The sequence below is a fragment of the Aureococcus anophagefferens genome, assembly GCF_000186865.1.
Source record: "Aureococcus anophagefferens unplaced genomic scaffold AURANscaffold_46, whole genome shotgun sequence".
Classification (NCBI taxonomy): domain Eukaryota; class Pelagophyceae; order Pelagomonadales; family Pelagomonadaceae; genus Aureococcus; species Aureococcus anophagefferens.
The window spans coordinates 163,602-175,564 of NW_008705601.1; the positions used below are offsets into that span (position 1 = coordinate 163,602).

General features: G+C 52.4%; 4 protein-coding genes across 4 annotated transcripts in view; 2 read left to right on the forward strand and 2 right to left on the reverse strand.

Moving 5' to 3' along the window:
* Nucleotides 1-1,568: 1,568 nt before the first annotated feature.
* Nucleotides 1,569-1,985, forward strand: AURANDRAFT_33484 (hypothetical protein; the record flags this gene model as incomplete). The annotated part of the gene is made up of 1 exon (XM_009043227.1): nucleotides 1,569-1,985. A coding segment is annotated over one exon (417 nt), but the record flags the coding sequence as incomplete, so codon positions are not given.
* A 2,622-nt stretch (nucleotides 1,986-4,607) lies between these two features.
* AURANDRAFT_67713 (hypothetical protein) lies at nucleotides 4,608-6,862 on the reverse strand (the record flags this gene model as incomplete). The annotated part of the gene is made up of 5 exons (XM_009043236.1): nucleotides 4,608-4,718; nucleotides 5,018-5,436; nucleotides 5,502-5,546; nucleotides 5,949-6,288; nucleotides 6,458-6,862. The coding sequence occupies 5 exons, from the start codon at nucleotides 6,860-6,862 to the stop codon at nucleotides 4,608-4,610; spliced, it is 1,320 nt and encodes a 439-aa protein (XP_009041484.1).
* Nucleotides 6,863-7,824: 962 nt separating this feature from the next.
* On the forward strand, nucleotides 7,825-8,934 carry AURANDRAFT_67714 (hypothetical protein; the record flags this gene model as incomplete). Its single annotated transcript, XM_009043228.1, has 2 exons — nucleotides 7,825-8,213; nucleotides 8,325-8,934. 2 exons carry the CDS (start codon nucleotides 7,825-7,827, stop codon nucleotides 8,932-8,934), a joined length of 999 nt encoding a protein of 332 aa, XP_009041476.1.
* Nucleotides 8,935-11,129: 2,195 nt separating this feature from the next.
* The window catches only part of AURANDRAFT_67715 (hypothetical protein), a gene marked incomplete at both ends in the record, with an annotated part of 1,211 nt that continues 377 nt past the window's right edge, over nucleotides 11,130-11,963 (reverse strand). The window contains 2 exons of the mRNA XM_009043235.1: nucleotides 11,130-11,453; nucleotides 11,631-11,926. Coding sequence (XP_009041483.1) covers nucleotides 11,130-11,453; nucleotides 11,631-11,926 — 620 coding nt within the window. The remainder of the gene's footprint in view (nucleotides 11,454-11,630; nucleotides 11,927-11,963) is intronic.

The following is an 11,963-nucleotide window of genomic DNA, read 5'->3' on the forward strand; positions in this document are numbered from 1 at the left end:
CGGAACGGACACGACCGCGCAGGCAAAACGAAGTGGGCGATGGATGAACGCCAAACTTAAACTTAAGCTTTCTACACATGCAAATTTAAGCAACATCACAGGTACAGGTACGATGGGAGAGGTCGTATTGGCTACGGAGGAGAATGTTGACCAGCAGATAATGCATACAGACCATGAGGCCAAAAAAGGTAAGGAAGAAGAAATTGGGTTTATCGTCATCCCGGTCACAGAAGCAGGGGCGAATTTATGCGTGTCTCGGGGATCACATAAAGTTGAATATTGTAAGAAAGAAGGGGACCAATGCATCCCAGCGGACTTCTCCAACGATGCTCCGCCAATTGAAATACCATTCGGGTATGCTATGATGTGCAGCAGGAACCTGGCGCACGCAGGTGCGAGAACTGGTCCAGACCAGCCTCCGGATGGAAGGCCACGGATCCACGTCTACTGCATGGACAAGACCGGCAGTACCTTCCCCGTCAGGCACGAGAAAAACTGGCTGCTGTCTGGCCCAGCCAGGGCCATCAAAGTGCCACACCAGCTCCTCCCTTAAGAGTAAGCCTATCAAGGCGGACCTCGCCGTCGCGCACTATATCGAGACGGACCCCACTCGGCTGGGGTAGCTGCCCATTTATAGCCCCCGTTATTCTCGGCTCTTTTATTTGCCCGTTCATATTTATCTGCATTTATTTAGATATTTATTTCCTATTTATTTCCTATTTATGGCGCAAATCTATGTTGGCCCATCCGGGAACCATATGGCGCAAAATCTATGTTGGAACCAAGCCATAAGCCTTGTCGAGGACATGGTGAAAAATGGAGTCGCAAGTCTTGGTTCCATCATGCATTTCGCGAATCTACGTTGGAATCATATGGCGCAAAATCTATGTTGGAACCAAGCAATAAGCCTTGTCGAGGACATGGTGAAAAATGGAGTCGCAAGTCTTGGTTCCATCATGTATTTCGCGTCGAAGTCTTGGTTCCATCATCTATTTCATAAACTTTCTACGCGCACTAAGTAATGGGCGTGCGGGTTTTTAATCACCAGGGTATGGAGATGATCAAAGTGTCCATTGAGTGGTATTGGTTCAGGTAGCGTCGACAAACCCGCATTAGATTGTTTCCATCATAGGCATGAATATTGGTTCCATCATGCTTTTCTCGACCACTTGGTTCCATCATACGATTAATCTATCCGATTGGTTCCATCTTAGCAATCGCCCTTATTTATTCCGTCTTTCTGGAAGAAATCTCTCCGATGGAAATTGATGAAAAAATACAATATTGGTGTTTATTCATGCTGTGTCCGTTGCGGTTGCCAGATTAAAGAAGATGGAGACGTACATGACCACTGTATTTTAATCAACGATGGAGAAGATCTTGTATGCCCAGATCGCTGCGCTTGACCTGTCACTTCTGCCCCGATGAGTGGCTCGTCTGCGCAGAACAAAAGTAATTCATGGCAACTTAGTTTCCCGGCCGCAACGTTGACGTCAAAGCTCCGAGCCACCCGTCGACAATACGCGATATGGAAGTGCGTGTTTCCTTTATGTATGGAGTGGATTTGCATGCGCCTGAAAGTATATTCTGGATGCTGGGATGCAGCGAGATTGGATGAAGAAATAAAACTGTACCATGTGCGCACCGCACCCAAAATTTACGACAAGATTGTCAACCTCAGTGGATTTTTCATCAAACTTGGCCAGAGACTATCTCTGAGTCGAGGTGTGGTCCCAGAGCCCTATGTTGTCGCATTTAGACCACTCACTGAACACGTCAAGCCACGGCCATTCGAGGTTGTTGAAGATGTTTTCAGGGGTGCAACTGGGCAACCCATGGTAGACGCCTTTGAATTTGTCGATCATCAGGCACTCGGCTCTGCAAGCCTTGGGCAAACACACAGAGCAAGATTGCGTGCGAAATTCAGTGAAACTTGCGACAATGTGGTAGTGAAGATCCAATATCCTGAAGTGGATGAAACTTTTGTCCTCGACCTGGACTATGTTTTACTTATCTCTAGGATAGTTGCCCCTCATTTACACTCTGGCCTCAAATTGGAGCACACAACGCACAAGGAGGAACTGGATTATCGCATCGAAGGTCGTAACCTGATTCGTGCTAGCAAGGCAATGACCGTGGCGGGGTTTGTTCCTACTTACATTGTAATCCCCCAACCAGTACTGTGCCTCACGACTCGCAAGACTCTCGTCATGGATTTTATCTCGGGTAAGAGCTACCAGTCAATCATTGAGCAAGATCTGGAGATGTTCTCTCGTGTGATGGGTTTCAATAGCGCCAGAGAACTACGCGCACATTATAATATGAGCACGGGGATTACTGAATTTAACGAAAGTGAGAGGCACGCAGTGACTTCTTTCCCGCGGCGGAGATTGGCCTGGTTGCATGCTGCTGCCAATTGTACTGGTCGCAAGCTGCTGCCAATCGAACATTTTAGCTGTTTCCCCTACCGATCTTATATTGACCTGCAGAGGATCTTGGATATTCTTATCCAGGTCCATGGTTATCAGCTCCTTGTTGATGGTTTCGCTAACATTGATCCACATCCAGGGAATATCATTCTTATGTCTGATGGTCGGGTCGGTCTCATTGACTATGGGCAGTGTGTTATATTCTCGGAAAAAGAGAGGAGATGTATGGCGCAAACAATCCTATCGCTGCTGAGTGGGGACAAATACGCAGTAGCCGCATCCATGCGCTCATTCCCACCTGGTGGCTACAAACTGAAAAACGATTGCGCAGCAGCTACCATGAAGGCAGCTACTTTCGCATTTGACAGGTTTGAGCTCACACCCATAGTATACGAAGATGGTAGTTCAATAAACTTGGACTATGATGGGTTTCTCGAAAAGCATGCTGAGATCGTTGTGCCCAGGTGCCTTACGCTTGCTCGGCGCCTTACCAGCATCCTTCTTGGGACAAGTCTCCAGATAGGAAGCTCCGTATCACTCGCCTCCAAGTGGGCGCGGTATGCAAAAGTAGCCGCCGCATCTCCCACTGGGCGTCGGGAATCACAACGGTAGGTAGAAGACGAAACGACGACGACGACGCTCCTTACCCGACCCGTCGCGGGTGGGAAAATGAGATTACGGTCGCCAATCGAATGACAAGTTTAGGACCTTGTGTCGAAATTTGACGTTTTTGTCGAATGTCAAGCATTCATTAGGGCAGCTGGCTCGAATGCGTTGCGGTCTATGTTGGTGATGAATGGAATTGTCTGGATTTGGAGGAAGTTACTGAGGTGCTCTTCTGGCGGAGGAACAACGTGCGGGGATAAACACGGGGGGAATAACTAGGGCATACCGGGGAAATTGCCGTCCGATTTTGCGAACTTGACATCAGGATCGTGCACGGTGGTTGAACAAGGCGGGGGATAAACCACGGGGGGGAGAACGGCGGGATCTGTCTTAGCAGCAAAGATACAACAAAGATTAGGATAGTCCCATTTCTACACACGGGTTGTGGTATTCTGCAGAACACACAACGCCCGCCAAGAACCCGGAAATGACGACGCACGTCGAAGATAGCACCGCGCTGAAAGCCATCGAAGTCGAGGCCCCTGGGGCTGAAGCTCCCCCGAAAGCAAAGCGGTTCACCCACATGCTCCTAGACAACCTCGGTCGGTCCCAGCACGACCTTTCCGTGGAAGTCGCACGCAGCAACTGCTACTCCTTCGTGGCCCTGCTGTTCGTGGCCGTGCTCCTTGGAGCGATCTTGGCTGCGAATATTGCCGGCTACGAGCTTGTCAGGAAACGGAGGTCAACGACGACGACACGCTCAAAACGCGCGACGGCAATACGGTGAAAGTGGCGCTCGTCGCTGACAAAGAGTGCCCCTTGGTGGAGCTGATGGGGATGACGCGTTCGGAGCTGACGGAGCAAAAGGTCGTTTACTTTTCCTCAGTTGACGCGGGCGGATCGGTCTGGTCACACGTGATGAGACCGGCCAACTTTACCCAGGAGGTGTCCGTGGCATCGATACTCTCGAAGTCAGAATCGAGTCTCGTCGCTCAAGGGTACTCTGGCACTCGTCTCGAGCTTCGTAAAATCATGATCGACTCGGCATATGCCTACGGCGGCGCATTCACCGACGATGTCCACTGCGCGGATGGGTGCAATGTCATCTTTTGTGACGGAGTTGAGACCATCCCCGAAAACTACGACCGGCGTCTGCAGGGATCTTGCCCATTCACTCACGATCCGTTTCCATGCTGCGATTCAACGGATGTTCCGGCTGTTCCGGTTGCCAACTATTTACTTTCCAAGGGAGTGGTTTTCAATACCAGATGGATGCCATAGATAGATGCTTTCATATTTAACGGGCTTTGTACGTCTTGCAGCTGTACAAGCGATGACCGTGGGCAGTCTGAATATTTTGCGTGCATGAATGTTTTTGGAGCTGCAGTCAATTACGCCATGACCAGCCTATGCTCCTATGACCCTGTCGATTCTGGTATTGCCAACGGCTGTTAACTGATAAGACGACCACCATATTCACTATCACCACTTACCATACCACCACACCCAAAACTACGCTATCTTACTGCAAGAAGCAATCAGCCTGCGGAATTTAAGATTTTACATAGCATATCACTGATTCATCATTTGTGCTATAGTCTCATATGAAATCCGCCCCGCATCCCAAGTTATAATTAAATCATCAAAAGGGACAATTTCACCCTCATCGTCAATGGACGCTGGCTGCGGTATTTGTTCATCAATTATGTCTTTGGTCAAATAATGAACGCATTAAAATAAGCGACTGTTAAGATGGAACCAATCGGATAGATTAATGGTATGATGGAACCATGTGGTCGAGAAAAGCATGATGGAACCAATATTCATGCCTATGATGGAAACAATCTAATGCGGGTTTGTCGACGCTACCTGAACCAATACCACTCAATGGACACTTTGATCATCTCCATACCCTGGTGATGAAAAACCCGCACGCCCATTACTTAATGCGCGTAGAATGTTTATCAAATAGATGATGGAACCAAGACTTCGACGCGAAATGCATGATGGAACCAAGACTTGCGACTCCATTTTTCACCATGTCCTCGACAAGGCTTATTGCTTGGTTCCAACATAGATTTTGCGCCATATGATTCCAACGTAGATTCGCGAAATGCATGATGGAACCAAGACTTGCGACTCCATTTTTCACCATGTCCTCGACAAGGCTTATTGCTTGGTTCCAACATAGATTTTGCGCCATATGATTCCATCGTAGATTCGCGAAATGCATGATGGAACCAAGACTTGCGACTCCATTTTTCACCATGTCCTCGACAAGGCTTACTGCTTGGTTCCAACATAGATTTTGCGCCATATGATTCCAACGTAGATTTGCGCCATAAATAGGAAATAAATATCTGAATAAATGCAGATAAATATGAACGGGCATCCATTTGCCCTATGTGCAAACAGATGGTTCATTGACTTTCAGTTTTTCTGTAAATTAGTCGCAGCCAAACTCACAGCAGGTGTGCAGAAGTACACTCGCAAGCCAAAGATTAATGGTAGCTGTGGGGGACGCCAAAAAAGATAGGACACACTTTTTAGTCATTTTTTTCGTAAACTCAAAAAACGACGTAAAAAGAGTGCCCTACCGTTTTCTGCGTCTGTGGTGTCTGTCTGGTTAGCGTCACAGCGACGTGCCAGATAACACCAGGCTCAGCGAGGTTGCACAGTCGCCGGTCCCCGACGAGGCGTGAGCGGCGGTGTTGAGGTCCCTTGGGCAAGCGGCGGTGTTGAGGTCCCTGTTGAAGTGCAAGGTTTGAGGTTGAAGTCCAAGTTGAAGCGGCTTTTAACATATCCCGCCGGCGGGATATGTTACGTGACATCGACGTCGCACATCGACGTGTTACAAGGTAGGCCGCATCGCGTCGCGAGGGGCAGGGTCATAGGGGTAGAGCAACCGCGCACTGTACCACGAGTAGGGGATGACTTCGCCAAGCTCGTTGAACTTATCCCATTGGTCTGACATCCGACAGTAGTCTACCTCTATGTCTCCAAAGTCTGAGGCAGCAGACGACGTTCCAGCGCCACGAACGTTGCGAATGTAGACGGATGATAGCGGATACGCGGAGAAAGGAAGCCGCCAGAAACTACCATTGACTGACAGGTCGAGCATGTGAGTCTGCCAGTTAAATGCTGCCTCGAAATGGAACCATTCCAACCGCCGAGCATCCGCCTGGAGAACGTGTGTTGACCTGCCACTGTGATACATCAGTGCACCATAGCGCCCTCCACGACGTGACTTTGCCTTTGCATCACATTCTACAAACAATCTGCACAAGAACGGAGGAGGCCCCCTTTTGTTCCAAGATTGGGGGTCAGCACGCGACGCTAGCTCAAACGAGGGCGCGCCGGTGTCGGTCGCCATAACGAAACAGTACCTTGAACCGCGTCACACAATTTCTGGAACCTGTTACCGGCCAAACCAGTCCACCATGGGTTATAGACAAGAAGCAAGGCCCAGATCCCGATCGTCGTTTACGGATGTCCACAGGGGGAACACGACCGTGTCCATCCTGCTTCGCGTTGTCGCGCATCCAGTTCGCACGAAGCGGGGCTTCCCACCGCTGCCGAAATCGGACGGCATCGTAGCCGTTATCAGACAGCGCATCCATGAGGCGTCGCTCGAGTCTAGGTGTGGTCCGGGCAAGCATGAAAAGCACACGCAAGTGATTCGCCGCGAAACGCTGCGCCAACGCTGGGAGAGAGGTGATGCTCGATAGATCCAAGAAGCGAAGCAAAACCCCAATGATGCCGGGGCTGCCCCAGAGTACCTGGAGGTCGCAGAGGGTCGTACGAATAGGGGTTCTATTAGCTATCATCATTTGAACGATAGTATCACTATTTATATTGTCCGGAATGGCATGCTGGAACCAATACCCGCGGATATGCATGATGGAATCAATATCTCCATACGCATGCTGGAACCAATATGCCTATAAGCAAGATGGAACCAATACCTAATATATATTATCCGGAATGGCATGCTGGAACCATAGAAAGTTAGGAAAGTTTACTAGCTTCCTAACGTCGCTATGACGTCAGTCACGGGTAAAGAGAATACCAGAGCAGTTCCTAATTGATGCTTCCGTCTATCACAGTGCGAGAAGCAGCTATAACAGGGTTGGAAAGTATTAGGAAGGGAAGGGATATTTGGTGGCTCTGTACCAGCGAGCAACTAGGGAGATATAAAGCTCTCTATCTCTCTAGTTCCTAACGTCGCTATGACGTCAGTCAGGCTACTATCCAGCAGGTGCACTGTCCGGCGACTGTGCAACCTCGCTGGGCCCGGTTTTACCTGGCACGTCGCTGTGACGCTAACCAGACAGACACCACAGACACAGAAGAGCGCTGTGCTCTCTATGCCTGCTTGGCAGTCACTCCTTCAGTTCGCTGTCTATAAGACTCAAACTGGATTAGAATGAATTAAGGAAGGGAAGGGAAGACTAGCAGGATACGCAGTAGGAGCGCAGTGGGGTAAGGTGCACTGCAACATCAAGATGCAGTTCACTGAAGATGAAGATAGAAGTCTCTCTATCTCTCTAAAGATTAAATCCACGGCCGCAGCCCGTAGGCCTGCTTGTAGGTTACTACCGCAACGACCGGTCGCTACAATACAATAGTAGTACCAATATAGAGAGGTTCAGTTTTACTTTGGATGATCAGACCTGGTAGGTACGCTGTGCTGTAGCCCCATCGGCGCCCGACCGACGCGGCGGCGTTTGGAATCGTGTGCGGCGGCCGTGCGCTTGGGTTGCGGTCGTCTCGCGTGCGCGGCGCGGCCATGGGGCGCATCTCGTCGCACGAGTTTGGTTCCATGGACGACAAGATCTGGCTGCTCGAGCATGTGTTCGAGACGCAGCAGACGCAGGCCGAGAAGGTGCCAGAATTAAAGGCGACGGACTTGACAAAGCTCGCCGAGGCCTTCCAGCCCGTGACCTTCGCCGCGGACGATGTCGTCATTTTGGCCGGGGACGAGGACGAGTCGCACGCGCGGTTGGTCCTCTTCAGAACCGGCGGTGCGGAGGTCAACGCAGCGCTCCTCGACGATGACCACGCCGACGCCGACGGCGGCAAGCGCAAGTCCATCAAGAAGAACAAGCGCATCACGCGCCTGAAGAGTCCCTTCTACGTCGGCGAGGGCTGGATCCTCACGGGCAACACGCCCAAAGCGTCCGTCAAGGCCACGGGGCCCACGGAAGCGTACCTCTTCGGCGTTCATTGAGCGTTACGTTCCCCGCCCGATCCCCACTGTCATAGTCACGCTTATTTTGCACCGAACAGGTATGCTCTACCCAAGGAGAAGGCAAAACGGCTGACGTCGGCGGGGAACACATCCATCAAATTGATCAAGCGCGACCTCAAAATTTGCGCGTTCGAGCGCGCGCACCTGCACGGCTTCGTGAACACGCTGTTCCAGAAGAACCTCGACGACGACGATTTGATGGCGGCCTTCGATGGGTACGGCAAGGAGGCCTTTTGTACCGAGAGCTTCGACTTCTGCCGCGAGGTGCACGCGTTCAAGAGGGACGTCGTCGACCTCGACTTCCCCTCGTCGAAGTCGCGCCTGGCGAAGATCTCCGAGGCCTACTTCCAGTCGGGCATCCTGAACCTGAGCGCGAAGCAGCGCAAGGCGCTGGACAAGGCCAAGGACGACGCCGAGGCCCAGGGCGACTCGAAGATCCTCGTCGAGGGGCTCGAGAACCCGCTCCAGCAGGTCTACAAGGAGATCCAGCAGTCCCATATCACGCCCTTCATGAAGTCGAAGCACTACAACGGCTTCCTCGCGGAGAAGTTCCCCATCCCCGTCGTCCGGCGGACGCTCCTCGTCAGAGCGGCCAAGGGCGGCGGCGGCGGCGGCAAGGACGACTCCGGCGCGTGCGTCGTCTCTTAGAGAGCGGGCGGGTGGCTCAGCCTAGTTGCCTTTCATGCGCCGCGGCGGGAGGCGCGGCTCGTGACTTGTCTCGTGTGGTGGCCGTGTAGAGTGGCCGTGATGTTATATGTATGATGGAAACAATATGGGTTAATATATACTCGATCTAACCCTCGGACGCTAAATTTCCCACGTTGCAATCAGACATTCTCGCGCCACAGAGGGCGCCTAGCGCATGGGAGATGGTAGCATTTCCCAGCCACCTAGGAGGCGGTCCACTGTCATGCGACCGTGACCACGGCTTTCTACCTGGCCGCGGCGAGCCACATACGATTTAGTTTGATTTATTTATCTCTTTACTTCAGAGGCATGCAGATCGATCGACGCGATGTCGGAGCTGTCGACACGGACACGCGCTCGGCGACGGACCCGCCCAGATTTAGGACAAAGGCGGGTCGACGACAAAGCGGAAGCCGCGCCGGCACCATAATCGACAAGGTGACCTTCCTGCGCGGCCCGCTCGAGGCGCTGGGCGTCGACGGCTTCACCTGGAGCGTCGATCGTCGGCGCGCGGTCCGCGGCGATCCTCGAGGCGCCCGGCGTCCCGCTGGGCGTCCGAGACCTGGACGAGATCCTTGGGGCGCGCGCCCTGGTCGACGCCGCGCCCGTCCTTCGAGAAGAAGACGACGCGCCGCGCGCTCCTGCGCCACGTCCGCGACGTCGAGCACGGGACCCGTTCCTCAAGGCGCGGCGCTGCCTTCGAGGACTCGCCCTCGGTCGCGCTTCCGCGCACGCCCGCCGACGCGGGCCGCTTCGCCGAGCTCACGCGGACCTTTACGGGCTCGCGGACTTCCAACGAGAAGCGACTCGAAGCACCAAGCATCCCAGCACAAAACCGCTTCAACCATGATATCCCAGCACAAAAACGCTTCAAGCATCTGCTGACGATGCCCTTCTGCCTTTGCAAGAACCTCCCGGCGCACATCGTCCTTCGTGCGGATATATAGCAGTATTATCGGCGTAGCATGCCACACTGACCCGGGTTGGTATGAAGGGCAGCTCGGGGCGATCGTGACACAACATTAGAGAAAGCCGCCACGAAAGCGCACGTCGCTTTGTGTGGGCTCGTTTTCGTGGCGCGCACTAGAAAAAGGAAAGGGAGATAGGGGCCATTCCCAAACTGGAGGGAGACAGGAGGTGGCTGGAAGTAGGAACGAGAGCACGCCGGGATTGGCGCAAGGCGGCAGCTCCTGCGAGAACTCTTTGGCTTCCCTCAAGGTCGATCTCACCGCGGGGAGGGCTCGGAAACCGTTATAGTATGGGCGCTACGGGGAACCTCTTAAGCGCCTTTTCCTCATATGAGAAAAAGTTTCGTTCATTAGAAGTTATATCTGACTCTATTTGCGTCGCATCAAACGAAGAAGAATCGTCAGTTTCTAAATTTAAGATTGATTGCTCAATGGTTGCTATTTTTGCATCTGTTGTCTGGAATTTTGTCACAGTGTAATCAAAGTTATTACCTATAGACAATACATTTGCATAAATCTGGCTTTGAAGATTTGCGTCTTCGACAGTGTCATCAAAGTTTGCTGTGTTTGAGAAGGTACTGTTATTAACACCTCTAGTTGTTGGAAGAGACATTTTTTCTTCAACATTTTTTATTCTTATGAGATTGTTAAATAATCACATAGTGGAGAACATCCAAACAAGGAGGGGAATAGCAACCACTGCGGCGGCGATCCGTTGAGCTTGGTTTACTCTCGGCTCGCTGTATGTGTTTGGTTCCGCTCATCGGCTCGCTCTATGTATTTGGTTCCGCTGATTTCAGAGATCGACGGCATGGATGCATTAAATTTAGTCGAGCGCGCCTACCACCGCGCGCGCCCCCCCGCGTGCAAGATCGCTGGGACTGCGCATAGCGCACACATCGGGGCTGCCATCCGCGAAGGAGCGGCAGCGTTTGGATTGCGACTCGCTGAGAACACAAGCGGCTTCGGGCGACCGATTTGACGGACGCGACGCCCCTCCCCCGGCCCGTGAGCGGCCCGGGCAGCCCCGCGCAGCAGCAGGGATCGTCCGCTGTCGACCCGAGAGCGCCCTGCCACAAGGGTTGGCCCCGCGGACCCGAGGAAGTCGATCTGACGTGTTCGCGCTGAAACCGCGTCGCGCGCGCCCGCACGCCCGCGCGCGCGGTGTCGCACGTCGTTCGAGCCAAGTCAGCAACTGAGCAGTCCGAGGGTATCAGACATGTACCCCGAGCCTCCGATCCAGCCAGCACGCTGCCCAGAGCCCAAAATGGGCTGCTTTTCGGCTCGCAGAGCATGCCGAAATGCTCGAACTTCGCGCAGCGATTCCGGATGACGGTCAGGGTGTCCATGGTCACGGAGCACAGTTCCGAGCACACCAGAGGCACGTCTGCCGCGATCCGCAGCCCATGACCATGGACAGCCGGCCGCGCGCGCGCCGGCAAATGCCAAAGAGAGGCTCTCCCTGCTTCTCCCCTCATATCCAAACACCGCCGGCCTTGAGGTGAACAGTGACTACAGAACATAATATGTGATAATGTCAATGGTGACTGTTTGATCGTTGCCTGACGCAGGAGTAAAATCGAGCTGGAGACTGTTGGTAGCGTTGACAAAATTACGCCCCGAGCACAGTTTTTTTTCATTTCCGTTCTTGAAAGAACAAAGGCTGAGAGAACCAACGAAAGAACCTACAGCCCCCGCACCTGCTTCTGTGCCTGTATTTTCCAAGTGATCAACGGAAAGTTCAGCTTGGTCTTTGTAAACTAGTCCAGCTTGTTCGATGTCATCAAGCATATTTAGCTCAATGAGAGACATCGCTAAAGCCTCAGCGTCACTCGCGCGACAACTTCTCGTAGCTTCTACGAGTTGACCATTACTGAGAAGACCATAGGATGTGAGGTAATTCTTGACAAAGACAGATTTTACATCATTATGAGGACGACTGAGACTTGTGCCGTTTTGTGTTGTCTTAGGGGTCATAACAAAATCTACTTTTTGCGCATTTGTGTAAGCTTGCGACACGGG